At 52.1% G+C, this 27247-nt stretch overlaps 1 protein-coding gene across 18 annotated transcripts in view; it reads right to left on the bottom strand.

Annotated features, from left to right (window-relative positions):
* Positions 1 to 2462: 2462 nt before the first annotated feature.
* The window catches only part of DYSF (dysferlin), a 205562-nt gene continuing 180777 nt past the window's right edge, over positions 2463 to 27247 (bottom strand). For all 18 annotated transcript variants that reach the window (XM_012646473.1, XM_012646484.1, XM_012646482.1 and 15 more), the window contains 12 exons: positions 26849 to 26940; positions 25108 to 25278; positions 24267 to 24409; positions 22096 to 22235; positions 20880 to 20968; positions 20545 to 20640; positions 19988 to 20129; positions 15766 to 15865; positions 9897 to 10075; positions 8104 to 8213; positions 6572 to 6719; positions 2463 to 2780 (listed from right to left, as the gene is read on the bottom strand). In XM_012646473.1, the coding sequence (XP_012501927.1) occupies positions 2742 to 2780; positions 6572 to 6719; positions 8104 to 8213; positions 9897 to 10075; positions 15766 to 15865; positions 19988 to 20129; positions 20545 to 20640; positions 20880 to 20968; positions 22096 to 22235; positions 24267 to 24409; positions 25108 to 25278; positions 26849 to 26940 (1449 nt within the window). In that variant the 3' untranslated portion in view covers positions 2463 to 2741. The remainder of the gene's footprint in view (positions 2781 to 6571; positions 6720 to 8103; positions 8214 to 9896; positions 10076 to 15765; positions 15866 to 19987; positions 20130 to 20544; positions 20641 to 20879; positions 20969 to 22095; positions 22236 to 24266; positions 24410 to 25107; positions 25279 to 26848; positions 26941 to 27247) is intronic.

Consider the following 27247-nt stretch of genomic DNA (forward strand, 5'->3'; position numbering starts at 1 on the left):
ACCCTGTCGTAACGTTTACATACCTGAAGTCCACCCATGTGCCCCCAGAGGATTCCTGTCTGTCTCCCAGGATAAAAATGAAGCTAGATTTTTTTCCAAAAAAACATGATTGTGATCAAGGTCATCCCAGCTTTGAGTCCTTCTATGCTTCCTCATTGCCTCCAGAATGAAGTTCAAACTCCTCAGCTGCACACACAAGGCCCTTCACACCTGGCCTTGTCCTTCCAGCCCTCTTCCCTCTCCTCTGTTGGGCCGCTTCCCTCCAGGCTCACTCTCTCTCTGCCATGCCCTGAACTAGCCGAGCTCTCTGACAGCTCCACCACTCGGCCTCCATCTCTGCCACTGAAAACACCTGTCCCCTCTTTGCCACTGGGCCGATCCAACGCTCAGCTCAAATGATATCCCTTCTTGAGAGAGTTCCCTGCCCCTTCCTCTCCCAGGGCAGTGGGTGCTGCTTCTCTGAGACTCTCATAAGGGAATGCGTTTCCTGCCATGCTGGGAGCTCTGGAAGGCCAGGAGTCACACGTACTCCCTGCTGCATCCTCAGAACCTGCTCTAGGACTGCCACAGGGAGTATCTCAAGGCACGTTTGCAGAACATGGTGTCTCCTCGCCATCCATTCCCCATCACCCCCGGAGTTTTGCGTGGTGGCCTATGTGGTCCCAGGGAGCAGTTGCAAGCCCAGTTCTATGAATGGAGTATCTTTAAACAGAAGCCAGCCCTGAGAACACAAGCTCTCAGGGACCTAGTTGAAGAGCTGGATTAGCCCTTGCCTGAAGCCAGTCCTTCTGTGTGTTTCATTTCCATAAAGCCATTAAATTCCCTTGATTAGCTTGAGCGGGGTTTTCTATTAATATTACTTGCAACCCAGAGCAACAAGAACAAAACAAAGGAATAAATGAAAAAATGAGCACAATGACGCCCAAAACTCTTTTAATCCAGCTGCTGGTTGTGTGGTATGTATTTACTTCCTCTTTCCTTTCTGTGCTTGGAAGAAAAAGTGAACCTTCTTTCCAAAGCTAACACCCTCCTCTCCTTCTGCAGAAACTGGTTCCATTCATTAGCCCATATTCTCTCTCGTGTCTTTGCTCTTTCCCTATCCAATGGCTTCTTCCTCCCTACCTTCAAATAGTCTCAGGCCTCCCTTATCCTAAAAAGCTCTGTCGGCACCTCCTGAAGTGCCAGCCCCCCGTTTTCCTTCGTCCCATCCAGCCCTCTCTAAAGGCTGAGCCCTCCACACAGGCACACTCAGTAGGTGCCCCCTGAAGGCTCATCGCCAGACTGACCTTCCCAGAAAAGCTGTGACCCTGGTCCTTGCTGTGCACTCTATGCGAGGTGTGGCCCCTGGCTCCAAGGTTTGGGTGTCAGGGTCTCGGGACCGGCCACCCATGTTCTCAGGGCTCATGGCCACCTCCAGCCTGAAGCTCTCCTGAAGTAAGAATTGCCCAGTTTTCAAGGGGCAGCTCCCTCACCCCGGCAGTAACCATGGGGACAGGGTCGGACATCAACCCTGTCTCCACCACCCTCAGTCCTGCCAATCAGGTGGGGACGTGGCAGTGCCTCAGCCTGGGTCCCAGGGTGCAGTGAAGAGCCAAGATGGGCTGGAAGGATCTCTGGGGCCTTGGGACCCCGGCCAGGGAGCCGCTCACAGTGGGAAAGAGGAGACGCCTCCTGGTCTCCTATTTCGTGAGCACGACGCTGGAGAGGAGGCTGCCAGCACTGCGCTCACAAGTTCCAGCCCCTCGGGCGAGACAGGCAGAGAACTCGCTCTTGGAAACACAATGTTTTCAAGCTCTTAGCTTTTTCTCCAAGTATGTTCCTTCTGCTCCTGTAGATTAAGCCTGATTTCTGCGGGAAATGTCAGACCAATGGCTAAAGCCAAGCTTCAGACCACAAGAAAAAGGTGTCTTTGCCCAGATCAGATCTTTAAAGCAGAGTGAGGAAACAGAGGGAGAGAATCCCAAGAAATCCCAAGAGTGTGGGGGACAAGGTCAAAGCCAGAGGTCCAGTGACCCCCACCTGCCTGGAGGACTTCCGGCCAACCCTTTCCTTGGTGCTCCCTTTTCATAAAGTGGAACCTTTTCCCCAGCATGGTCAAAGAAACCGGAACACACGGGTAACTTCCCACGTAAGCAAGGGGCATCCTAGACCAGGGAGGGGAGATGCCTGAGTGAAGAGTGGGCAGGGGAAAGGGGGCAGTCCTGGGCAGGAGAGGCGGCAGGAGATGCTTGGTTTTTAGGCAAGCCAGACCCCAAGCTTCGAAGCCCACCCCACTCCCCAACCAGTCTCGTAAAAGCATAAACAGTTCCACGGTGCCCCACCCGCCGCTTCTTGGCCGCTTCTGCCTCCAAAAGGCTTAGCCAAAAATGGCAAACACACCCCACACCCCGACTACCTCCCCCAGCCCACCCTGCACATCACACCCCACTCAGGTACTGTAGAGACACACACACCGACACTGCTTTGTGGTTCAAACTGTTTTATACCGAAATACATTCGAGCTAATCCAAAAAAGGGTTGGGTTGGGGGAGAAATGACAGAAGTGGGGTGATCCCAGGATTGATGTCAGCAACTCTTGGAGCACGTGCGAGTCCATCTGTCTGTCTGCCCACCCTGACGGTCAGGACGGTCAGGCCTTGGAGGTATGGAGGAGCTCAGCTGAGCTGGGCGGAGGAGGCAGGCCAGTGCTGGCCAGGGGCGGGGGGGATTCCCACACCCCTTCCTCCAGGGCGGGAGAGTCCTCAGCTGAAGGGCTTCACCAGCTTCATGGCAGCATAGTTCTAGAGGGAGGGAGGAGGTAGGAACACATGGGGATATGTCAGGGCGGGCACAGCTAGAGCAGCAGTCCTGGATGTGGGGCTCAGAGTATGGGGCTGAGCTGCTGGGAGGCAGGGGGCTGAGAAAGGGGACCCATCGCTCCTCAACCACCTGCCTGCACTGTGCCCTCTCCACCCACCATCTGCACGCGGCTCAACACTCCACCCCGCCTGGTACTCTCACCTATCAGGCAAGCCGCACCCTCCGGAAACTCTACTCGCACCCTCCCGCCTGGAGACAAGGCTCCCTCAATCACTCTGTCTTCTCCCCGGTCAATCCAGAGCCCACCCCCGAGTTCCAACTGGCTGCCAAGAGGACTCTGACCCCCAGGCCCTGGCCGGGAAGAGGCCTGCCCTGCCCCCTCCCATCAGACAGGCGCTGAAGGCATGGCCACGATTCCCCACGCCCCCAGGTCACAGGAACCCAGGGCTCACAGGTCGCCACCTCCCTGTCCAGAAAGCAGAGAGAGAATTGAGGATGGGCTGTACAGGATGGCCAATGATGCAGGCCAGCACCACAGATGGGTCACCCTCGATTAAGCCCTGCCTGCCGCAGGACTGACAGGAACCTCCCCTCCCCACCACTCCCCTCCAAAACCATGAAAACACACACAACACAACACAGGGCTCCTAATTGGGACAGTATGTTCCCCAGTGCCGCCCGGGAAAGCTGACTCTGGAAACAAAGCCGGCCTCCTTCCCCGCCAAATCGCCTCCTGCGCCCTGCGCTGGCCCCGCTCCCGGCCAGCTTTCAGGGGGGAGCCGGCAGGAATCAGACAGGCTGCCCCTCAGCCTGGTCCCAGGGGAATTTTGAAAAGGGTGGGGGATTAGGCCGACTGGAGAGGAGCAGCCCCAGCCTTGGGCCCCTGCCCGCCAGGCCCTGGCTGGGGGCAGCTAGAATAGGCCCTCTGTCCCGAGGCCTGAAAGCCAGGTGAGGGTCGCAGGGCCCGGCCCCTATAGGTCTGGTACCGGTCAGGTGATTGAGTGACGTGAGTGGAGGAGGCAGGATTTGCCTGACTCGCAGAAAAGGCCTACGAGCAAAATCAGCCCACAGCCTCGGAGCAGGCCGCCCACTTCATCCCTGGACCCCTCACCTAGCCGCCGACGCCCACACGCCAGCCCTGGGAGAGGGGAGATGGGGTCCAAATCTTTAAGAGGACAATCTCCAGGAGAACTCAAAGGACAGTGATGTCACCATTGGAGCCCAGGAGACAGGAAGGGGCTCTAACCGGTGGCCCTCAAAGTGCTACTCTGCGCCTCCACACAGGGCCTGCGGCTAAGGCTGCCCCGGGATGAGGAAGGACTGCAGGCCGGAGGTGCCTAGAAACCTTCCCCTACTCCCCCAGCCAGGCCCCAGGAGGCTTGCAGGGCAGGGTGCCGCTGGCTGGGGCTGGGGGCAGCCACAGAAAGGGCAATGGTGATGCCACTGAGGACCCACCCCTGCCCTTCCCTTGGCTCTTCAGGAGGAGGCCTGGTTTGACGTGCAGCCCCCTAGGGAAGGCAGAGGTGCTCCCCTAACTGCAGCACAGCCACAGAAGGCCAGAGCTGACCCTGCGCAGCCCCCTCCTCATGCGGACAGGGAGGCACTTGCCAAGACCACGCAGGAAGTCGCAGGTGGAGCCGGTACACCTGACGGCAGCTGCAGAGCTCCGTACAGCTGCATCTCTCCAAGGGTCGTGTGCCCACGTGCAGACCCAGGGCCAGCCCAGGATGTTGAGTGTCTAGCAAGTTCCCTGGTGGTAGAATGCTCCTGGTCCTCAGACCACGCCTTGAGGAGTGAGGGTCTACACCAGCTCTCCTTTTTCAAATTCCCTGAGCCTCATAATGCAGCATTTGATCACACAGGTGGTTTTCCTTACTCTCTGATTTCAGTATCTCCCCAGGGGCATGAGCCGCATCATCATCATCATCATCTCCCTCCTGCCCACAGCACACCCTTACCTCCCAGACACACGTGCATGCTTAATAACGTCTCCCCGCTAAGCGAACGGTGGCCAGCCGCACTCCCGAGGAGGGGAGCCCAAGGCAGGCCAGGAGAGGGGAGCTGCCCAGGCCCGCCCCATGGGAGGGAACACCAGGCAGAAGTCCTGGGGCCTGATCCCAGACCTCAGGCCACCGCTGGTGACAGCTTATGCCCCAGGACACCACATTTGCCCACACCCTTCCATGGCCCTGTATCTAAACTTGTATTTGTAATCTTGTCTTCCTTTGCTTAAAGAGGCCCCCAAATCATACACATTACAGGTCCCCATGGCCTGGATCCACCCTGGACTGCAGTCATATTTTGCAGCTCTTCTTGCTGAGCCTCAGAGATGTCTGGCCATGGTGCCTCGGGTGGCCACAGCCAGCTTAGAAGGCTTGGCCTATAGCCAGACCCATGGGCTGTCCTTGTTCTAGACTCCCTTGTCACTATGGCCTAGAGGGTAGCTGGGACCTGGACATCCAAACTGAGAGTCCTTTCCGCTGCTCCTCACAGCTTATGCTATTAGGAACTGCACGGACGATTTGGGGTTTAACCCTCTTCCTCCTCTAAGGCACATTCTGCTGACAAGAGGCATCACCAGCTATAGAGGGAGAAGGGTCTCCCTCCCTTCCTCATCCCAGAGGACTCACAAAACAGCTCACCTGCGAGTAATTCCCAGAGTAGCCTGTCTGCTGTGGGGACAATGCTCTAGGCTGGTGGCCTGGTGCTGTCCAGGACTGAGGCCCACAGTGGGAACCGCAATGAGCCCTAGACTGGGAACTGCAGATTTCTGTGCAGCCTGGAGCCAGTCCCTTTCCCTCTCTGAGTGCTTGTGTCTTTGCCATTAAAATCAGGGCACGAAGGGCCTGATTGCACCAGGGCCTGATTGCACCACTCTCTAATTTTGTATAGGTTTGAAATTTTCATATTAAAAAGGTTTTAAAATTTTTAAAGAACATTAGAAATCAAATGTCGACCTGAGAACATTGTGATCCTTTCAAGATCTGAAGTACCAGAGACACTGGGAGGTTGGTGCGTCTTCAGGGTTCCATGATGAGCTGTGAGGGCTGGGGAAGCACAGGCGGGGACACTGCTCCCCGCAGCAGGGCCCCACAGAGCAGGGGACACGCCCGCTATCTCAGGTGTGGCCCTGGTGAGCTCTTTGCTAGGTGTTGGCTGCCTTCTTACCCAGTGAAAGGGAACTGGAATGTGCACCGAGCCAAGCAGAGGGCTCCTGGGCCAGCCACCTGCTCGCCCCACACCTCCCCCGTGCCCACCCCACTCTATCACAGTCCTCGGGTGGGCACTGAGACCCTCTCCCAGCCCCAGCTCCTCCCTTCCTCTGGACTTCACAAGTGCCGCCCTCGGGACAGAGGGGCCTCCTCCTCTACTCTGCCATCCACACCTTCCGTTCCCTCCCAGACCCACTTCCACATCTCCCTTCAGGAAAGTTCCCCTGTCCAGCCCAGCCCAAGGGGCCTCATCTTCTGCTAACCCCTGATTATGTGTTCCAGGGCTTGCTGAATGCAGCTCTGTCGCCCCATCAAGGGCCAGAACTCAGTTTCCTTCGCTGGACTTGGAGCTCCCCAAGGATGGGACTTTGCATCCCCACCAGACGGGGACTCCCCGGAGTAGGGGCTTCGTCTCCCCATCAGACCAGGGATTCCCCAAGGACAGAGGTTACCTCTCCCCATTGGACTGGGAGAGTCCTTTGAGGACAAGGATGGACTCGGGCGTTAGACCAAGACCTCCCCCATGACAGCATCTGTGCCTCCCCATCTGGCCTGCTCACCGGGAAGGCATAGACGAAGATGCCCAAGAACAGCAGCAGGATGAAGAGAATGATGAAGAGGATGATGGCGCACCGGAAGCGCCGCCACAGGATGAACTTCATAGTCTTGTACGGAGAGGTGAACCACAGGAAGGAGGTGTCAGGGCGCCTGGAAGCGAGATCCCAGAGGTCAGCAAGGCACCCTCTACCAGGGCTGTGTTCTCCAAACCCTGCTCTCAACTTGCCACAGCAGGTCAGAAGCCCTGGCCCTCCACGGTCTGCCCCCAGCCCCGCCCTAAACATAGCCCTTTGCATGTCCACGCCCTGTCTCCCGAGCCTGTGCCGCAGTGTCACTCCCACCTGTGCCGCCCTCCTCTTCGGAGTGCTGCCAAGCCCTGGGCACCCTCAGGAGCCCAGTTCTCTGCTGTCCTCTCCAGGATACCTTCCCTGTCACCCTCTCTCCTTCCTGACCCAGGACTTAATCACAGACAACAGATTTGGGAGCTAGGCAAAGCCTCGAGGGGCTGCCACATTAGGCGAGCTATGGCTCACGGAGCCCCAGATGAGCCAAGCCACCTGCCCAGATGCACAGGGCTCGTCCTAGCTCAGGGAAGGATGGAGGGAAGAAAGCCGAGAAAGCTGATTTTCTCTCACAACCAAGAACTGCAAAACCTTCCCCTCGGTCAGCCCCACAACTTGAAACACGCAGGATTTTGTGTCTTGATTGTGGCCCTGTTACCGCCTGATTCATGCCCTGTGTCTGGTGGGTCTCTCTTGTCTCTCCTTCCCAGCATCCTGGGGCAAGGGTGCCTCTCACCGCTCTGCCAGCCCCGTGGCACTCAGGACAGCGCTGCGATTGAGCGAGCCATCCATGCTAAGTCCAGCTTGAGCCAAGCAGGCTGGAGGGGAGGGACCCCGCAAATACAGTCCTGCGCCCCCACAGCCATCTTCAGTAACTGCCCCTGCAACTACCTTCAAGGTACTTAATGCACTGGCCCAGCCTGTCTCCCTAAGAGGTCTGTGATGGAGAGAAGACAGGGACTGACCTCCCTGTTTCACAGATGGGAAAATTGAGGCTGAAAGGCCATTCGAGAGCCACACTGACACCACAGGAGAGCCACGGAAGGCAGCTTGGTGAGGGGCAAGACCTTGCTCAGGCTCTGGAGCCAATCAGACCAGGTTAGGGAATTGCAGCTTCACCATTTTCTTAGACAGAACAACCTTATTTAACTTTGCTGAGATCGTTTCCTCCTCTGTAAGATGAGAACAATAACCACTACGCAGCAGGGAAGGTTCCAGAGCACAACACACACATGCCATATGACAGTATGTGTGGCACACAGCAAGTAGGTGCCCAATAGTGCCTGCTTCTTGAATTAGCTGAGGAGCCAGTGTCCTCTGGAACGATGCCCATCCCCTGCCCCCAACATACTGTGTGGCCTTGGACGAGTCACACCCTTCTCCGAGCCACGGAGGCCTGGTAACTTCTGTGTGGCTACGCAGTAGGGTCCTCCCAGACTGTGGCCTACACCCCTCAGCCCCTGGGTACTGACCTGGGGTCCTCGAGCTTGGGGTTCATGTTGGGCTCATCCCGACCCTGGCCAGCAGGCCGTTCCTCATGCTCGCTTTCTGCTACGATCTCCAGCGTCATTTCCAGCTTGCCCTGCGGGGACAGAGAGAGTTGGTTAAGAAGCACAGAGGGTCTGCCACGACAAACATATAGGGTTGCTCTGATCATAAAAGTAGTACCTGCTCCTTGTAGAACATTTAGAAACTTCAGAAACATAGAAAGAAAAGAGAATATCACCCACACTTCCGCTATGCGGAGACAAGCACTGTTAACGTTTTTATGCATCATAACTGCTTTTCTCTGCAAGCGTATGAAAGCTCACACTGCATGTATACATGGTTTTATAGCTCGCTTTGTTTCTCTTAGGAATATGTTTCAATATATAATTACATATTTTTTAAAGTTTGGTTTTCAATGACTGCAAACATTCTATGGGATGGGTGACCGTAATTTATTTAGTAAACTACTTATTTTAGTTCATTTAGGTTGTTTCCAACTCTTTGATATTATAAATAATGCTGCAACAAACATCCCAGAATGTAGACTTTTCATTTTATCTGATTATTTCTTTAGAAGAGATTTTAAAAGTGGGATGACAGAGTCCAAGGCATAAATTATCATTAAATCTCTTGCTATATGTTACCAAATTGCTTTCTCATTCAGTAAAACCATTAGCATTCCCCACAAAAGTAAATGAGGGGGCCTGTCTCTCTGCATCCTCACTAGCAATGAACATTTCCATATTTATGGTCTAATTTAATAGTCAAAAAATATTATCACATTTAAAAGTACAGTAGTCCCCTCTCCTTATCCATGGTTCGGCTTTCTGTGGTTTCAGTTACCTGTGGGACAGCACGGTAAGATATTCTGAGAGAGAGACCACATTCACCTAACTTTTATTATACTGTATTGTTACAGTTCTATTGTATTATTACTGATTGTTGTTAATCTCTTACTGTGCCTAATTTCTATAAAAACTTTATCATAGGTACGTATGAAAAAACATAGTACATATAGAGTCCAGTACCATTCACAGTGTCAGGCATCCACTGGGGGTCTTGGAACATATCCCCCCCCAGATAAGGAGAGACGACAGTATTTCTCTATTACTAGAGGGACTAATTCTTTTTTTTAACATTTAATGTACATTTATAATTCTTTTGTGAATTGTTAATGTGCATCTTTTTCTCACTGGAAAAACCACTTTGTGGTGTTAGTATTTCTTACTGTTACAATTCTATATACAACAGGAATATTTTATTTCAAGGACGACTTTAAGGGTTGACTGGCCGCCTGCTGTTTCTACGCAAACTTTCAGGGATGAACCTCCTCCCCATGGCTGCTCTGGACTCGGGAAGGACAGCTCTCCCTGGTCCTCCAGTCACCACCCCGCTAAGCGGACCACTCAATAAGGAAAGTGGAACAAGGATGGTCCCTTGCATGGTCTTGCTCAAATGGGAGAGACACAAGTCTGTCCATTCACCCAGGAGGCCAGATGAGAGGGGAACCCAGGACACAGATCACTGGTAAAGCCAATGAGCAGAGTATAAACACGGTCATCTTTCGATTGCAACAGGCTTCCCCTGGGATATGAGCCTTGAGGGTGAGGAAGGCTGGGGATTGGAAAGGCAGAGGGACAACACCTTGAAAAATCGATACAGCGAGAGTAGGAAAGAGGGAGAAAGAGGAAGATCAGTAAGCATGTGTGTGCCTGGTGATTCCTATGGAGGACGCTGCCCCCACGCCCTCCACGGGGGCTGGAGGTGGTAGACTCACCGCCAGTATCTTCTTCTCACCCTCTTCTGCTACACACGGCCACCAGCCCTTCACTGTTTTCTGCTCAAAAAGGGACACGAACCATTCCGGGTGAAAAGTGTCATCCAGCTGGTCCAAGGAGCACTTCTCGGCCGTCTTGGCTGGCTTGGGCATGCAGTTGAGGTCCAGCTGCAGGGAGCCTGCGACACAGAGACGTTCTCAATCAGTGCCAGCCTGTGGCTACCCTGAGGCAGGGCAGGTTCAATAAAAACTCACTGTCACTTCCTCTGTCACCAGAGTGAGCCATGGATACAGTCTCGCCAACTCTCCCCATCCACCGCCCTTCATTCCATCCTTACAACTTCCCATTCACCTGCTCATGCATCTATGTGCCCCTCAATCCTAGCAAAGCCACCCACCTCTTCAATTAGTCATCTCTCTATGTACAAATCCATTCATATACCCACTGTCTATATGAACCCACCCACAATTTTTTAAATTGTTTTTATTGTGTTAAAATATATATAACATAAAATTTGTCATTTTAACCATTTTGAGTGTACAATTCAGTAACAGTAATTACAGTCGCAATGTTGTACAACCCTCACCACTATTTCCAAAACTTTTTCATCCCCCAAGCAAAAACTCTGTACCCCTTAAGCAATAACTTCCCATACTCCCCTCCCCTCAGCACCCCTGTAACCTCTAATCTACTTTCTGTCTCTATAAATTTGCCTATTCTAGATGTTTCATATAAGTGGAATCATACAATATTTGTTCTTTCGTGTCTGGCTTATTTGACATAACATAATGTTTGCAAGTTTCATTTATGTTTAGTTTATATCAATACTTCATTCTTTTTTATAGTTGAATAATATTCCATTGTATGTATATACAGATATTTCCCTAATCTGAAAATCCGAAATCTGAAATGCTCCAAAATCTGAAAGTTTTTGAGTGCCACCTGATGCCACAAGTGAAAAATTCCACACATGAGTACTTAACACAAACTTTGTTTCATGAACAAAATTATTAAAAATATTGTATAAAATCACCTTCAGGTTATGTGTATAAAGTGTATATGAAACATAAAATATAAATGAATTTTGTGTTTAGACTTGGATCCCGTCTCCAAGATAACTCATTATGTATATGCAAATATTCCAAAATCCAAAACACTTCTCATCCCAAGCATTTTGGATAAGGGACACTCTACCAGTACCACATTTTGTTTATCTATTCATCTGTTGATGGTCATTTGAGTTGTTTCTACCTTTTGACTATATATTGTGAATAATGCAGCAAACATTGGTGTGCAAATGTCTGAGCCCATGTTTTCCATTCTTTTTGTATCTTCCTAGCAGTAGAATTGCTGGGTCATGTGGTAATTCTGTGTTCAGCTTTTTGAGGAACCACCAAACTGTTTTCCATGGCAGCTATATCATTTTACATTCATACACCAGCAATGTACAAGGGTTCCAATTTCTCCACATCCTCACAACACTTGTTATATTCTATTTTATTATTATTATTATCATTATTGCCATCCTGGTAGGTATGAAGTGGCATCTCATTGTGGTTCATCCATCAGTCCTTTCATCTACCCATCTAGTTATCCAAGCGGCCATCTTTTTACACTTTTTCATCTACTCATCCATTTTAGCCATCATCTTCCCATATAGCTCCAGCTATTAGGTTCAACCATATGAAAATGTTTATATTCAACTATCTTTGACCTATACAAACAGCAATTTCATGTGCTTTCACCTATTCCAACCACAATAACATGACAGAGTCAATGGGATTGGACCAGAGGCTACTGGAGGGATTAAGTGAGAGAAATCTATCAAAAAATTATTTTCTGAGGCCAAGTAAAAGAAATTCCTGAATACCACACAAATGAGATTAGATTTTTTTCAGTGTGAAATGTTCAGTTACTATGACTGAGCATTTGATCCAACTATTTTTCTAGTTTTCTTTCTTTCCACTTATCCATTTATCCATCCATCACTCCATCTATCTATCTGCTTCGACCTAAGTATCTACACTCCTCTATGGCTACCATTCACTGAGTGATCAACCTGATCCACTGATCAGGTTATTATTCCATCTGTCCACTTGTTCAACCCTGTGCCAGCATTCATCTATCTTTCCAGCAACCTCATCTCTCTCCATCCTCCAGTGCAGAGGAGTGCTGACTTCTCATTTGAAATATGGTGCCAATATAATATTAAGTAAATATCGGGATATTAAGCCAACACACACACACACACACACACACACACACACACACACACACAAAATTATACCAGCATGATCAACATGATAGACTACAAGGAAACATTGGATTATCTCCAGATGGCAAGATTACAGATGCTTATCTATTACCTTTAAAATTAAAAGGTAAAAAATATTCAAAACATAACATATGTAAGTAGGAAACACATTATGAAGATGGAAAAGAGAAATCTCGTGGAGTTAAAAGGTAGTATTTGTTAATAGTTTTATTAAGTTTGATTTTTAAAGACAAAGGATGAGCCTGTTTAACTGTATTTTGAACATTGTTTTCTCATTTAATAAAAATGCAGGAGGTTTTTATTTTTCTTTTAAAATCTGGAAGCAAAAACATTTCAAAAAATTAAAAAGCATATGAAAAAATGGGATAAATTATTTGCAATGTATCCTTAATATATAAAAAGCTCTGAAAATCAATAATAAAAGATGAACATCTCAAAACTATGAAAAAGAAAATCCCATAATAATATGGATAATACATATATTTTTAAAGTTCTACCTTACAATAAAGAAATGCAAATTAAAATTAAAATGAGATATCAGTTAATACCAATTTGATGGTGAGTGCATGTGGTGCTTGTTTTTCCATTCTGGGATACTTCACTTAGTAAAATGTGTTCCAGCTCTTTCCAGGAGAATACAAGAAGTGCTATATCACCATTGTTTCTTTTTTTTTTTTTTTTCAGCATATTATGGGGGTACAGATGTTTAGGTTACGTATGTTGCCCTTGCCCCCCCCTCCTCCCCTAAGTCCCAGTTTCAAATATGTCCATCCTTTGGGTGGTGCGCATTGCACTCTTTGTGTATGCAAATACCTGTCCCCTCCTCCCTCCTCTCCCCTCCCCCTTCCCCCTCCCCCCTGCCCAACATCCAATAGATGTTATTTTTATATGTGCATTTATGTGTTGATCAGTTAATACCAGTTTGATGGTGAGTACATGTGGTGCTTGTCTTTCTATTCTTGGGATACCTCACTTAGTAGAATGCGTTCCAGCTCTATCCAGGAGTATACAAGAGGTGCTATATCACCATTGTTTCTTAAAGCTGAATAGTACTCCATGGTATACATATACCACATTTTATTAATCCACTCATGTATTGATGGACACTTGGGTTTTTTCCACATCTTTGCAATTGTGAATTGTGCTGCTATAAACATTTGGGTGCAGGTGTTAACTGATCAACACATAAGTGCACATATAAGAATAACATTTATTGGATGTCGGGCAGGGGCAAAGAGGGAGGGGGGAGGAGGGGACGGGTATATGCATACACAAAGAGTGCGATGTGCACCATCCGGGGGATGGACACGCTTGAAGCTCGGACTTGGGGGGTAAGGGGGAGCAAGGGCAACATACGTAACCTAAACATCTGTACCCCCATAATATGCTGAAATAAAAAAAATAAAAAATAAATTAAAAAAATAAATAAATAAAAAAATTTTAAATGATTATTTCTGAACTAAAACAAAAAAAATGAGATATCATATTGGCAATTTTTTTAAATGTAACAGTGGCAGCAGAAGCTTAGGGAAAATGGCAGCCTTGTACAAACAGAACACAGGTGGGAATATGAACAAGGAAAACCTTCCTAGAGAGCAATTGAACAAAAACCATTACAATGTACAAAGACTAAAAAATCTACTTCTTAGAGTTAAGGGAACATGTGCACAGAGGGCCAAAGGTGTATGCCTAGGGGTGTCACTCACGCTGGAAAACCTGAAGGTGACCTGAATACCCACCAAGAGAGGGTTAACTAAGCACAGTAGGCTCCATCTGTATGTTGGAACCTCAGGCAGGCATTAAATGTGATGATGCAGACACAAATGTAGATAGATACCTACTGACCCAAAAGAATGTTCTTGAAATATTGTTTTCCAAAAAATCAGGATATCAAACAGTATGTGTAATATAAACCCATTCACATACACATGAACATTCCTATATATGTCATACACAGATGCAGGGATATACGTGTATATAAAATACACATGTAACATACATATGCTTGTTTATATCTGAGATAATGTATAATGTAATGATGCGTGCCAAGATGTTAGTGGAGGTTATCTCTGGGTGGTGAGATTAATGGGGGAGGAGCACTGCTTATCTGTGTTTTCTAATTTTTCCACAGGAATTCTGTACAGAGTAATAAGCAAAATAACAGAAGTCAAATTTGGTGTGACCCTTTTTATGCCCTCTCTCTTTCATATGAAGGCCTCGTTGTGCATTTGACCAGGCCGGTGTGCAGGGTAGGGGCAGGAAGAGCAGCAAAGGGTGGGCGGCCCTCTCCCCACTGCTGGGAGCAGTGTCTCGAACATGAACATCCCCGGCAGGGCCCACAGGCTCGGCAAAGGCCAACTCACCTTTCTGCAACCATGGGCCACCCAAGGAGGGCTTCAGTGATCTGTCCAAGGCCACCCTGCTCCCAAGCGGCAGAGAGGAGCCAGAAGCCAGGGCTCCTGACTTCCCGGGCTGCCTTTTCCTACAGGTTCATTTCTTTTTTTTAAATTGGGGTAAAATTCACATTACATAAAATCCACCACTTTAACCATTTTAAAGTGTATAAATCAGTGACTTTTGATATATTCACAGAGTTGTGCAACCATCATCATCATCTAATTCCAGAATATTTCATTATGCTCAAAGAGAAACCCCACACCCATACACCCATCAGCAGTCACTCCCGTTCCCCTGCTCTGTCCCCGATCCCTGGCAGCCACTAACCTATTTGCCACCTCTTTGGATTTGCCTATTGTGGCCACCTCACAGTCATTGAGTCCCACAGTATTTGTCCTTTTGTTCTGGCTTCTTTCGTTTAGCATGTTTTCAAGGTTCATCCATGCTGCAGTATGTATCAGTATTTCATTTCTTTTCATGGCTGAATAATATGCCATTGTATGGACAGACCACATTTTCCAGCATTAACCTTTACTGTGCAGTCATGACGGGGCTGCTGAACTCACTGCTCTCCCAGACCAGCCTGCTGGCCCCTACGAGGTCTTCCTCCTGGTGCCCACATGCTACCCCTGCACGGGCACTGCTTCCACCTGCCCGCCCTTCAGCCCAGCGCTCCCTGCTCCCCAGCTCAGGATTTCAGCACAGCCCTTCCCCACCAGAGCCTGTCCAGGGATGTGGGGGTGGAGCCCGTGTTCGTTCACGTGGTCAGTGACTCAGGTGCAAGGATGAAGAATGACTCGAGCCCCTCACTCGCTGGGCTCAGCCTGTGGCCAGACTGGGCGGGGGTGGGGGCATCCTGGAGTGCGTGAGGCCAGCAGGACACTCTTGCACCAGCTTCAACCAGCGCTTCCCTGGCTTCCTTTCCTATATGAGTCCCACCATCCCATGTGGCCCAGGGCTCAATGCCACTTCTACTGACAGGACCATCCCCAGAAGCCACTCCCATCATTCTGACTCTGCTCTGTGTCATGCACCTCACCTAGCACTGGGGATCCTGTGACCCTGTGACCCTGAGACCCCTGAGGGCAGAAAGTAGGACCACCCCTCCTGCCAGGCTTCCCAAAGGGTCCAAAAGAGTGACACACACAGTGGGGGTCCCGGATGTGCAGAACGGACTGATGGGAAGCAATGCTCACCCAGAAAGTCATCAAAGGAGAACTTGTCGTTGTCCCAGATCTGGAATACCACTCGTGCTGGGATTTTGCTCTCAGTCTTGTCAAGCCTCCAGAAGGCATCCTGACCCAGCACAGGAGCAGAGAAGGAAGCAGAGAAGCAAGGTTAGAGAGAGAGGCAGCGGTCCTGTCCAGCCCGGAAGACTGCCTGTAGGAGGCAGTGGCGTGGGGCATACCTGAGAGTCTTGCCAGAGCCAGGTCCTGGTGGGAAGACTGGGAAGGGAAGATCCCAGAAGGTCGTGTACAAGGGCCCAGAAGGTACCAGGCAGGCTCACTTTACACATGATGGCTCCTTTAATCCTCCCAATTCTTTAAATCAAGGTTATCACTCCCATTTTACAAATGATAAAAGACAGACTTGAAGAAGTTAAAGGAATGTACCCAAGGTCTGACCCCTAGTAACAATAATATTGATATCATATTGCCTATGTGTCAGCCCTCTCCCACTGTGAACTTTCCAACAACTTAGGAAGGAGTTACTGCCTTCACAGCTGAGGAAATCACAGCAAGTAACTTGTCCAAGGTCACCCAGCTAGGAAGTGGCAAGCTTGGATTCAAATCCAGGCAGTCAGGTTCCAGAGTCCTGCTCTGCACATTTGATCTCTGGGTCAGGGTGGGCTGGCTGAGAATCTAGGGGACCCCACCCTCCCCTGGCTGTCACTAGCAGGACCCCCCAGCAGCACACAGCTGTAAGCAGCTGGCACTGGGACCTGGACCCCGGCTCCTCCCTCTGCACCCCACAGCCTTCACCTCTAAGGCTTGCCCCAGGACGAAGCCAAATCCCACAGTCCTGGAAGTTCCCCCCTCCTGCTCAAGGGACAAGAGGGACTCTTCTCACCCCACCTCACCTCCCTCAGACCAGCTCCACCTGGAACAAGGTCATCTTGGGCTTTTTCCCACAGAGACCTCTGAAGCAAGTGAGGGCTGAGGGATGGGACACGTGGAGTCCTGGGTTCCTCCCTGGGCCCAGCCACACTCAACCCAAAGCGCTCTCATTGGGGCTTTCCTGTTCACACCAGCTTGTTCTCTGTTCTCTCACTGCAGCTGTCCTTGGGCGGGTGGCAAGGAGGGGAAACACTCTGACCATCCTGCTGATGGAGGGTGCCAGGTCCCCAGCACCAGGTCAGAGCAGGGGCCTGGACCCAACTCTGCAGGGGGCAGGCTCTACGGAGAGTCGAGGGCCACTGCTGACAACACAGGGTTTGTCTGGTCCCAGGTGCCTGGTAAACACAGCCTTGCCACCCAGCCAGGGCCTGCTGTGGCCGCCCCAGCTTCAGAGGCTGGCCGTGCAGATCCTAGAGAGCTCCAGAATCGAAGACCATGACCACTGCCCCCGTGAGGAACAAGCATCCAGCCACAGCCCGGACCGCTGCCCAGACTGAGGAAGGGGCTCAGTCCCCAGCCGGCCCCTTGCCCCCAGCCCTCTGTCTGGTGCCTCCCCCCTTCTGGGCCCCAGCCGGGCCCCAGCCCTTCTGCAGGTGCCTCCCTCCTCTGGCGAGCTTTTATGGCCAGCTCCGCAGGCCCGCCTGCACGGGCCGCCAGCATCCTCCGTTCCTCTGGCCGGCTTGGTTTATGGGCTCGGTAATGAGCCAGAGGTTCAAACGGCCCCTGGTGGGAGCAGCTGGGCTGGGGCTCCAGCCTGGGGAATGAGCCCCCCCAGGTCCCCGGCGCTCATTATGCTCCTGGCCTGGGCCCTTTTACTAGCTGTTTATTTGCAGGGTGGGTGCCTGACGCGCAGGCAGGCCCCAGTGGGCGTGCTGGGCTCCAGGTGGGGAGCCAGGCCGGGGCAACCAGTGGTGGTTCAAAGCAGCCGGATGAAAGGAGACCTTGTACTTTATGACAGTCTCGTCTGGTTAATGGGGTCCCTGGAGGCCTGCCTGCCAGAGGCCCTGAACCCCACAGCAGAGGGCTGGCTCTGCAGCAGGCCTGGAGAGCCCAGAGGCCGTGCCATGCTCTGCGCCAAGCCACCCCCGCTCAGCCCTTCAGCCCAGACCAGCTAATTGGTGCCCCATTGTGGGCCAGCTCCGCTGCCTCCCAGGTCCCTTCTCCCACACAGGGACCACTGGCCCTGCCTTCTGGGTGACTTCAGAACCACCTGGACTCTGTTTCTGTTTGCCAACTTCCTCTCTGACCTCCAGCCCCCCTCCCCAGAGCCTGGTGTCATGTAGAGCCTCCCAGCCTCCCCCTGGGCTCCTTGACACTTCCTCCCCCTCCCCCAGCCCCCCAGGGCCTCTCAGCCTTCCCAGTCTGACCCAGACCACCAGGCCAAGCTGCCCCTTCCAAGTCCCCAGGGCCCCTCTTCCTCTGGCTCCCCAGGCGGGTCAGCCCACTCTCTCCTTCTTCCTGACCAGGGCCTACAGTGCGCTGCCAATTCTTAGCAGCCCCCACTGGGCCGCACACCTGCCAGGTACCACTCTGTGCCACCAGTGAGCACTCCCGCCCCTCCCTCTCTCTGCTTCTCTCGCTCACAGCTTCACAGCATTTCCAGGCTTTTCCATTTGTCTCAAATCACCTGCCACAGTGCCAAATTATCTCCTCTTACTTCAGAGAAAAAGCCAGAAACCTCCCTTCTTGCCACTCCTTGCCCACACTTCCACCTGCCACGACAAAGGGGCTGCCCCACCTCCCACACCTCTCGGCCTGGGTTCCCCAACCACGTGAGCCCCTTGCAGGTAAGCCCTGGAGACAGTGTGCAGAAGCACAGCCCTTCTCTGTCCCCAGCCCCCGCTGTCCTGCGCGAGGTCCACGGCAAAGGGAGCGAGGCACTGAGCAAAGGCAAGCGAGACAGAACCCCAGAGAGTCCAGGCTTTCCTCGACTTCACAGATCCCGCTGCTAAATTCTGCTTTCTGGCAGTCACTACACAGCAATCCCTGCTCTAAATAGTCCATTTACCCTTGTGTAATCCATGTTTTCTTTTGTTTGATGGTTTCAGAATGTTCAGCAGAAGATTTTGGTTTCTCTAAAGTGCAGAGGACCCCGCATGTTGGGCAGGGAAGGGTCATGCGGAGAGGACGTAAGGAAGAGAATTAAGAAGAGCTATAGGCACTGAAGTCTGTCATATATTCCCCTCGTAAGCCCACTCACTCCTCTCCTTCAGGACAGAAGGAAGAGTCACAGCTTGCAGGCCTTTAGCCTTGAGCCAGCTCAGAAGGAATCAGGGAGCAGAACCTAAATAACAGGGGGCAGTCACCCCTCGAGCAGGAGCACCTGGGGTAGAAAGTGATACTGGGTGGGACGAGGTGTCAGCACCCCAGCACTCCTGAGGCCCTCCCTGCCCGCAGCACCCCTTCCTGTGCTCTGGTGGCTGCTCCCGGAGGGCAGGCCAGCCGCCCTCCAGCTCTGCCCATTTCAGGGTAAAGAGCTGACGGCCCAGATGAGACCCAAACTAGGAGATGCTGAGACACAGACACTGAGGTCTCCCAATCCACCTCTGCCCTGGGGCCAATGCTGACCAGATTTCCCCAGGTGCCTTCCACCTGGAGCAAGAGTTGAGGGGTGGAGAGAGGAAGGCAACAGCTTCAGGAGCAGATGGGCAGTCACTGGGAGTGACTGCTCAGCTTGGAAAGTGCCCACAGGCACCAGACACAGATGCTGGAAACCAGGTATCGGGAGAGACTCAGCCAAGCACTCCCAACCCTATGGGCAGCACACCTGCAGGCCGGGCTGGCCCTCTCAGGAAGCTCCCCTACGGGTCTGCCCCACTGCCCCCTAGAAGGCCCTGCGGGGTGTCCCAGGCCACCCCACTCAGACCCAGTGACTCTTCCTGCTGCTTCGTTTGTCTGGGGAGGGAGGAAGGCAGTGATTTTAGGATCTAGACATGGCTGCATATGATGGGCGTGGCACTGTGTGGCAGTGCGGAAGTCGTGGGGTGGCAGCGCTGCTGGTGACGGCAAGGAGTGAGGAAGAGAATGGAGAGTGGGGTCTGCAGATTGAGGGGATGGTTTGGTAGTAAAGAGAGCAGTGGCGGGAGCAGCGACAGAGCCACGAATGATGGCACATTGTAACGGTGACATGAGCAGTGGTGGGCAGCAGAGGTGGGTGCCGTGCGGGGACGGCAGTGGTAGCCAACAGTGTTGGGGCATCACTTAGGTTGTAATGCCAGCCTGGCTGTCACTCGGTCAGGGGTCACGCTGACATTATTAGTAAGCCCTTGGACCGGCACCAATGGGACGGAAGGACACTGACCTTCTTGGCGATGGTGCAGACTTGCTCAGCCGGCAGGTAGTCAAAGGGGAAGATAAACCTCCAGTTAAAGTTGCCTTCGCCTCCCAGGGAGCGGTAATGCACGTCTGTCTTTTGCTTGTGTTCTTCAAAGCCAACCATCCAGCTAGACAGACACGTTTGTAGAGAGCATTTCTCACTAAGATTCCCAACACAGTGTATGTACATCCTCAACTTAGGCAAGCAGGGAATTAAGAAGGTAAGTGAGCTTGGAAATTATATTGCAAAAATAATCCCCAGGAAATTCGCATGATGTACAAAATGCTCCATGAATTTGAAAATGTAGTAACTTCTCAGCCACTCCTGAGGGGGCTCCTCAAACCTTTCGGTTCAACCAAAGGTTTAGTGAGGGAAGGCGCCTGGTGGGAGAGCGATTTCCCACAGGCAGAGCCCCCTGGCATGCCCTCCTCCGAAGCTTGTTCGTTCTGCCCGTCCCAGCACCCAACCCCCCACCGGCCTAGACCCAGAGGAAGCACAGGAGACGCGGTGAGCTGGGAAGGGGGAGGACGGTGGCTCCCTACCCTTTCACGTAAATGTCGCTCATCTTCTCCCCTGTGATGCTGAGGTCGTCCAGGATCACATCTCTGGTGTTCCAGATGATACAACGCAGGAAAAACCTGGGGGGAACAATGACTCGAATCCGCATAGACTTCCTACCAACGGGTGGTGGGTCCTTGGCTGAGATGCCAGAAGCCTGCTCATCTGAGAAGACCGCAGGCCTGCCCAGCTGGACGCTTGGCCAGACCCGAACCAGAGCTGCACTCTGTGGCCGAAGAGCGACCTCCTCCCCCACCCGCAGCTGGCCGCCACCCTCCCCCACCCAGCTCAGCTCAGAGCCTGGGGCCAGGCAAGTCACCTTCTGGCTCTCCGTGGGGTGATGTTGAAGGGAGGTCCAGGCCGCCCCAGGGTCTTCGGAAACAGGTCGACCCACATCTGCAGCTTCCCCTGTGAAGACAGAGCCCATTCTCTCGCCACCCTTTTCCTTCAACCAACAGTCGCCGGGCACCTGCTCGTGCTGAACACTGGGGAACAGGGCAGAGAAACCCCAGCCCTGCGAGGGGGAGGCTCACTCCCTGTAGGTGAGGGACCCTCCACAGGGGTCTCCGGGGCTGACTGCAGAGGACTGCAGAGCCACAGCCCCACAGGCCACCAGCTTAGGCCTGTGCCTGGGCATCAAGGGTCAGGGCAGGCTTCTCAGAAATCCTGATATTGGAACTCAGTCTTGGTGGCCAGGAGAATGGTACGTGCAAAGTCGTGAAGAGTCAAAAAGTATGGCTTAGTCAGGGAGGGCTCAGATGGCACACCACTCCGCCTGCCTGCCCCTCAGACCTCTCTCCCTCTGCAAGCCAGGTGTGATTTTTGTCCCATCTCAGAGAAGAAGGAGCAGGGATTGAAGTGACTTAGTTAAGTCACTTCTGCAGGGTCAGTTTCCACACCTGCTATGCTACTCTGGGGGAGGCTGGTAGCCAAACCACCCAGGGAAGAGAGAACTCAGTTCCAGACGACAGAGATGATGTCATCTGGCGTTCCAAAGCATCTTCATGGCTCCCTTTGGCCTTTCTCTTTGCCTGTAACCTTGTCTCTCCTTCGCCTCCTCCCTCCAAAGCCAGCTGTGAGCTCACCTCCTCCAGGAAGACTTCCCTGGTCATTGTCCCAAGCCTGCTCTCTGTGCTCACTCCCCCACCCCAGTCACTGCAGCTCAGCACAGGGCCGGACATCTGAGACTGAGTCTCTGACAGATGGCAGTGGGGCAGGGGACACCCTCAGGCCAGGCTGAAACTGCAAGGCTTAGAATGACTGGCGGAAGCCAAGGGCCAGGCCTACAAAGGGATGAAGGAGGCAGCACAGACTTGTTCCCCAGGCCCTGACGGCTGAGGTAGCCAGGGGAAGCAGGGCTCTAGCAATCCCCTCGCAGGTCAACAGTGGTAGCCACTCAGACTGTGAAGAAATGGGTCAAGGAGGGAATGACCAAATCCCCAGGTCCCCAGTGGTTCCTCTGGGATGTTCATGCTGTCCCTGGGGTGGGGCTTTCTAGGTTCGAGGACCCTGGGGCCCGAGGGTTGGGGTCCTACCTGCTCGATGTCCGGCTGCAGTGGGCTATACAGGGGCCGTGACTCCACATGCTCTGGGACCAGGCCCTGCTGTTGAAGGACGTGCAAAGCCAAACGTTCTTCCACTGGGCCCAGGTGTGGGTTTGGGGTCCTGCCAGCCTCTGAGAAGACAGAAAATTTGCGGGAGCCAGGTGAGGGAGAGATGGTAGGGCTTCCCAGTGAGCAGGCTGAGCAGGGCTGCCTGAGGGCTATGGGAAGCACCCAGCCCCACAGCCTCACCCAAGCCCAGACATACCTGTTCTTATGTCCCACTTTCTGTAGGGGGGATCTTGCTACCCATGGGCTCCAGGTTTAAAATGCAGAGTCCCTGTAGCCATCATTTCTATTAATACCAAGCCTCTTCTGTAAAGTTCTTCTTCTTCTTTTCCACCAATACAAATCTTTCCTGTCTGCCAAAGCCCACCCCTTCCAGGAAGCCCTCCCTGACTGCTGCCCACTCTGAGCCTCAGCCCCTCTACCCCCAGATCTGGCATCCTAGTACTGTTAGTACTGTTCTCTGGTTCACGGAAATCATTCTATTAATAGCAATAGCTAAAATAATAGTAATAACAGCAAATACTTCTAGAGCAGAACCCATGTGCCAGGCACTGTTCTTCATAGATATTAGCACATTTAATTCTCATAAAGCCCCTAGAAGCTAAGTGTTGTAATTAAACCCATTTTACAGGTGAAAAATCTGAAGTGTGGAAAAGCCACACAGCTGGGCAGCAGGGAGCAGAAACCACATGCTCATTTAGGAAGGGGGCATGACTGGTCCTGAACACCCCCTTCCTGCCCCGGGGGCTTCCCAAGTACAGCTCCTCCCTGCCAGAGACAGGTCAAAGATTGGTGCTGCAGGTGGGGAGAAGTCCTGACTTGAGAAGCCAGCCAAGCACTAGCAACATGAACTTGGAGCCTTGATGTGGGGGGTGACAGTGGTCCATGTGCATCTACATGTACACATGTACACACACAGGTACATGCACCCAGGTGCACCCACACACGCACGAACACAGCTTCTCACGTACACTCACACGTTAACCCATCGGACCTGCCCTGCCCACATTAATAGGGACCCCAAAGAGGCAAGGCACCGCGGGAGGAATCTGGCTCTGCTCCTAGCTGGCTGGGTGACTGTGGGCAGGTCATTAACCGCTGTTGAGGCCAAGAGTGCAAAGAGGCAGATGTTGGACCTCACCGTCTCCAGCTTCCTGGCTTTCGTTTCCTAGACTTTATGACCATGAGCCCTGGTCCCTGTGCGAAAGTTGCTCACAGACTAGCAGAAGGAAATGAGACTGCCCCGAAAACAGATGCATGTTCTACAGGAAAAGAGCATGGGGGCGGGCGTGCCTAATGGCTGGGCCTGGCGCAGCCCCGACCTGGGAGAGTCAGTAAACCAGAACGAGAAGAAGGAGGGAGGTGGCGGATGGGGCATCAAAGCCATCATTTCCCTTTTATAACCTTGGCACCTGCTCTGACATCAAACACACTGAAGCAACCAGGAGGTGAGGGGCCGGCTGGGCCTGTAAACACCTCCAGGGAGGCTGAGCTGTTCTGGGTGGGTGACACAGACCTGTGGGCATCTCAGACACACAGACAGCACATGGCAGGATTTCCAGCCAAGAGTACTGTGCAGAACTGGGTAGCGGGGGTGAGTGGGGGGCTGCAGGGCCTCCTGCCTGCCCTTTGGATGCCTTAGGTGCACAGGCTGTGGGTGGGACTTGGAGAGTGCCGTCAAGGTCAAGCTGGTAGGCTCGCACAATTCACGTACAAAACTGTTTCTCAGAGGTGGACTGTATCCCAAGCTCCAACAAAAGTCTGACCACCCAAAGCCAGGAGACTGATTCTAACCTGACCTTGACACTGGCTTCAGACTCACCCCCAATCTTGCCCATGGATGGGCCCCCTTGGATTGAGTTCTGAGCCTGGCCCTACCCTGACTTCTCATTTTCACGGTGGTATCACAGGTAAGTACTGTCCTCAAAGAACCGAGTATAAGTGCAGCCCATCTGTACTGCCCCAGAGAGATCCGAGCCACAGCCCGCTGATGCGGGTTATGTTCACTGGGGCCCTTGATGGTAGGAGAGGGCTGATGGGAGACAAGGAGGGAGAGGGAGAGCCCCACTGTGGTTTCGGGTCACGTAGCAGTTCACCTATGTCTTCAATGGTGTATTCTTTGTCCTGAAACAGCACGCGGTCTGTCTGGTACACAGGGGACTTGACTCTGCGCTGCTGGCAGAAGAGGTGGAGGAGCTGGGAGGGGCGGAGCTGGTCCCTCCACTGGTTGGGTCCAGAGCTGAGGCCCAAACACAAGACAAAGATGAGACACACAGAAGACACTGACGAGGGCAGACGGGCATGCAGGGACCTGTGTAGCCCCCCACACAGCAGCACCCACCCTTCACTTTTACAGTGGGTGCCCTCTCTGATCACTCATCAGGACTGAGCACTCCCATTTTACAGATGAAGAAACTAAGGCTCAGAGAGAAAAGCACCGGTTTAAGTATGCATGGAATTGGAATTTAAATGTTGCCAATTTCCAGAGTTAGAGAATCAGACACAAACAAGTCTCACGCTGAAGGGAAGAGGAGTGCTGTCCACACATGCGTTCCCCTTACAGAAACTAGCACAGAATTCCCAGCTGGGGCCCATGTGTCCTACCACCCGTCTCCCTTCCTTTTTTCCTCCTTCTTTCCCTCTGTTCTCAGGTGCCCAGCCCTCCACAGGCCCTCTGTGGCCCATTAAAAAGAGCTGGATCTTAACTACATGATGGAAAGCCAGGTTCTTAGAGTCAGACAAACAGGTTCAAATCCTAATCCCACCACTTACATCTCTGAGCCTCAGTTTCCTCATCTGTAGAATGGGAACAAGACCCCCATTGGACTCAATGAGAGAATGTCAAGGAAGTGCTAAGCCCAGGGCTGGCACACGGTAAGTGCTCAGGAGACAGGGGCGGTTTGTTGTCACAGAAGCAGCCAGCCCCCATGCACATACACACAGTAGGTCTGTGGGAGTCCACAGCGAGCCCCAAACTTGGACAGCAGCCTGTTCTCCAGGTCAATGACTGTCTCCCCGATCTTTTCGTCCTTGGAGAGGAGGTCATAGTCGTAGACAGTGATCTTCAGGTCCTTCTCCAGAGGCAGAGTGCAGGTCAACTCGAACATTCTGCAGGAGGGCAGATGGCATGATGCTGCAGGCTCCCTGGTGTCACCCGACATGTGGGGGGACTCCAGGGAGTGGAAGGAGGGGCAGTAGCTCAAACGCCATCCCAGGGAGGCCACCCTCCTCAGGCCTCCTGTAGCTCTTACAGCACCCTGTCTGCAGCACTGCCGTCCTAGCTTGTCTGAGAGAGCGAGTGTGCGTGTGTATGAGTGTGTGTGTGTGTGTGTGTGTGTGTGTGTGTGTGACTATCCCAAATAAACTGGGCTGGGCACACAGCAGGTGCCTGCTGGATGGACCACAGAATGAAAGAATGAATTTGAACAGAATTAAAACCGAAGTTGCTACCACCACACCAGGACACAAGTGATGTGAGACTCCAGAACCAGGTGCCAGAGCTTTGGGATTTACCAAGGGACCCACTTTCTGGATTCTGGGCCTTCACACCTACTTCTGGGGTGGGATGGAGGGAGTATTTGTGAAAAGATTTCTTTGAAGAGAGCTCCTGCTGTATCTGAGACTTCCACCTGCCATGGAGGTCAACGGTGAGGGTATTCTCCCTTCTCCCCTTGAAATGAGTTCCCTGCAAGTGGGAGACACAGGTCTGGCACATGTCACACTCAAGGAAGCCAAAGCAGCTTGTGGCAGAGAGGAGAGCAGGGACCACATTTGGGAGGAGCTGCACGCCCCGCCATGGGCCAGGAATGCAAGGATCTCCTGGGAGGAGAGGAGCCACCATACGGCCAGACTGGAGCACTCTAAATCCTGCTTCATGAGCCCACCAAAGGGTCCTAAGAGTGAGATAGCGGAACATCAGGCATCTACTCCTACAGGTGCTAGAGAAATAGTCACCAACCTCCCTCTGCAATTCTCCCTTCTCTGCCAAAATAAGCTCACATCCAAACAGTAATTCAGGATGCCTGGGAGCTGCTCCCATGCAATCAGCCTTGATCCTTCCTCTACCTGTTCTTAGACTTCGAGAATCATTTTACCATCTTGGGTCTCCATTCTTCTTCAAGCTGTCACTACAGACACACGTAGGACACTTACAGAGAATAATTACTAAATGCAATACATACCGAATTGGATCCTGGGACATTAGGAAAGGATATTAGTGAAAAAATGGGTGAAATCCTAATAAAGTCTGGAGTTTAGTTAATAGTTATACACTATGTCAATTTCTTTATTTTAACAAATAAACCATGGTCAGGTAAGATGTTAACAGTGGGGGAAACTGAGTGAAGGGTGTATGGGAACTCTGTACTATCTTTGTAACTTTTCCATAAATCTAAAATTATCCCAAAGTAAAAGTTCATGTAAAAAAGAATTAGCAAATGTATCTTCTGAGCTTCCATGCAGATTTCTGATCTTAGAAGTAATTGATTGTGTTCAACTAGCAGTTTCTGCCAGGACTCAAGCCTTTAGCACATAAAGAAGGGCTGGCTGAGGCTACACCCCCAAAGACATGCATGATTCAGGGAATACAGTTTTGCTCCAGGAGTTAGAGACATCCCCGTGGCGGCTGCATTCCCCCCACTGTACTGTGGGTAACCAGACTGGCTCCTGCCCCACTTACTTTCCAAATACAGGCTCCAGGGTGCAGGGGATGTAGTTATCCTGGTCACTCACTGATTTCTTCCCTATGGAGATCTTGACGTAAGGGTCACACTGAAGGAGGAGACAGACACACGTAAGTGAAATCGCTTTCCCAGCATGCCTTTGGGGCTTCTTGAGTAGGGGCCTCCCGATAGAATGAGGTGCCAGCCACTGGGAAGGTGTGGTGTGGACTGTGTCCTGCCGGGCCAGGGCCCCACCCTGCACAGCACACCACACCACTTGGCCCCTGGCATGGGCTCCCGGCCTTGGCTCCAGCAATGGGAAGGGGGTGCCTGCATCCTCCATACTCTAAACCCACCACTTCGCTGGGAGAGGTGGGTGAGGGCAGAGCCCATGACCTCAGAAACACAGCGTCTAT

This window comes from Propithecus coquereli, unplaced genomic scaffold (genome assembly GCF_000956105.1).
Source record: "Propithecus coquereli isolate 6110/MARCELLA unplaced genomic scaffold, Pcoq_1.0 Scaffold243, whole genome shotgun sequence".
NCBI lineage: Eukaryota > Metazoa > Chordata > Mammalia > Primates > Indriidae > Propithecus > Propithecus coquereli.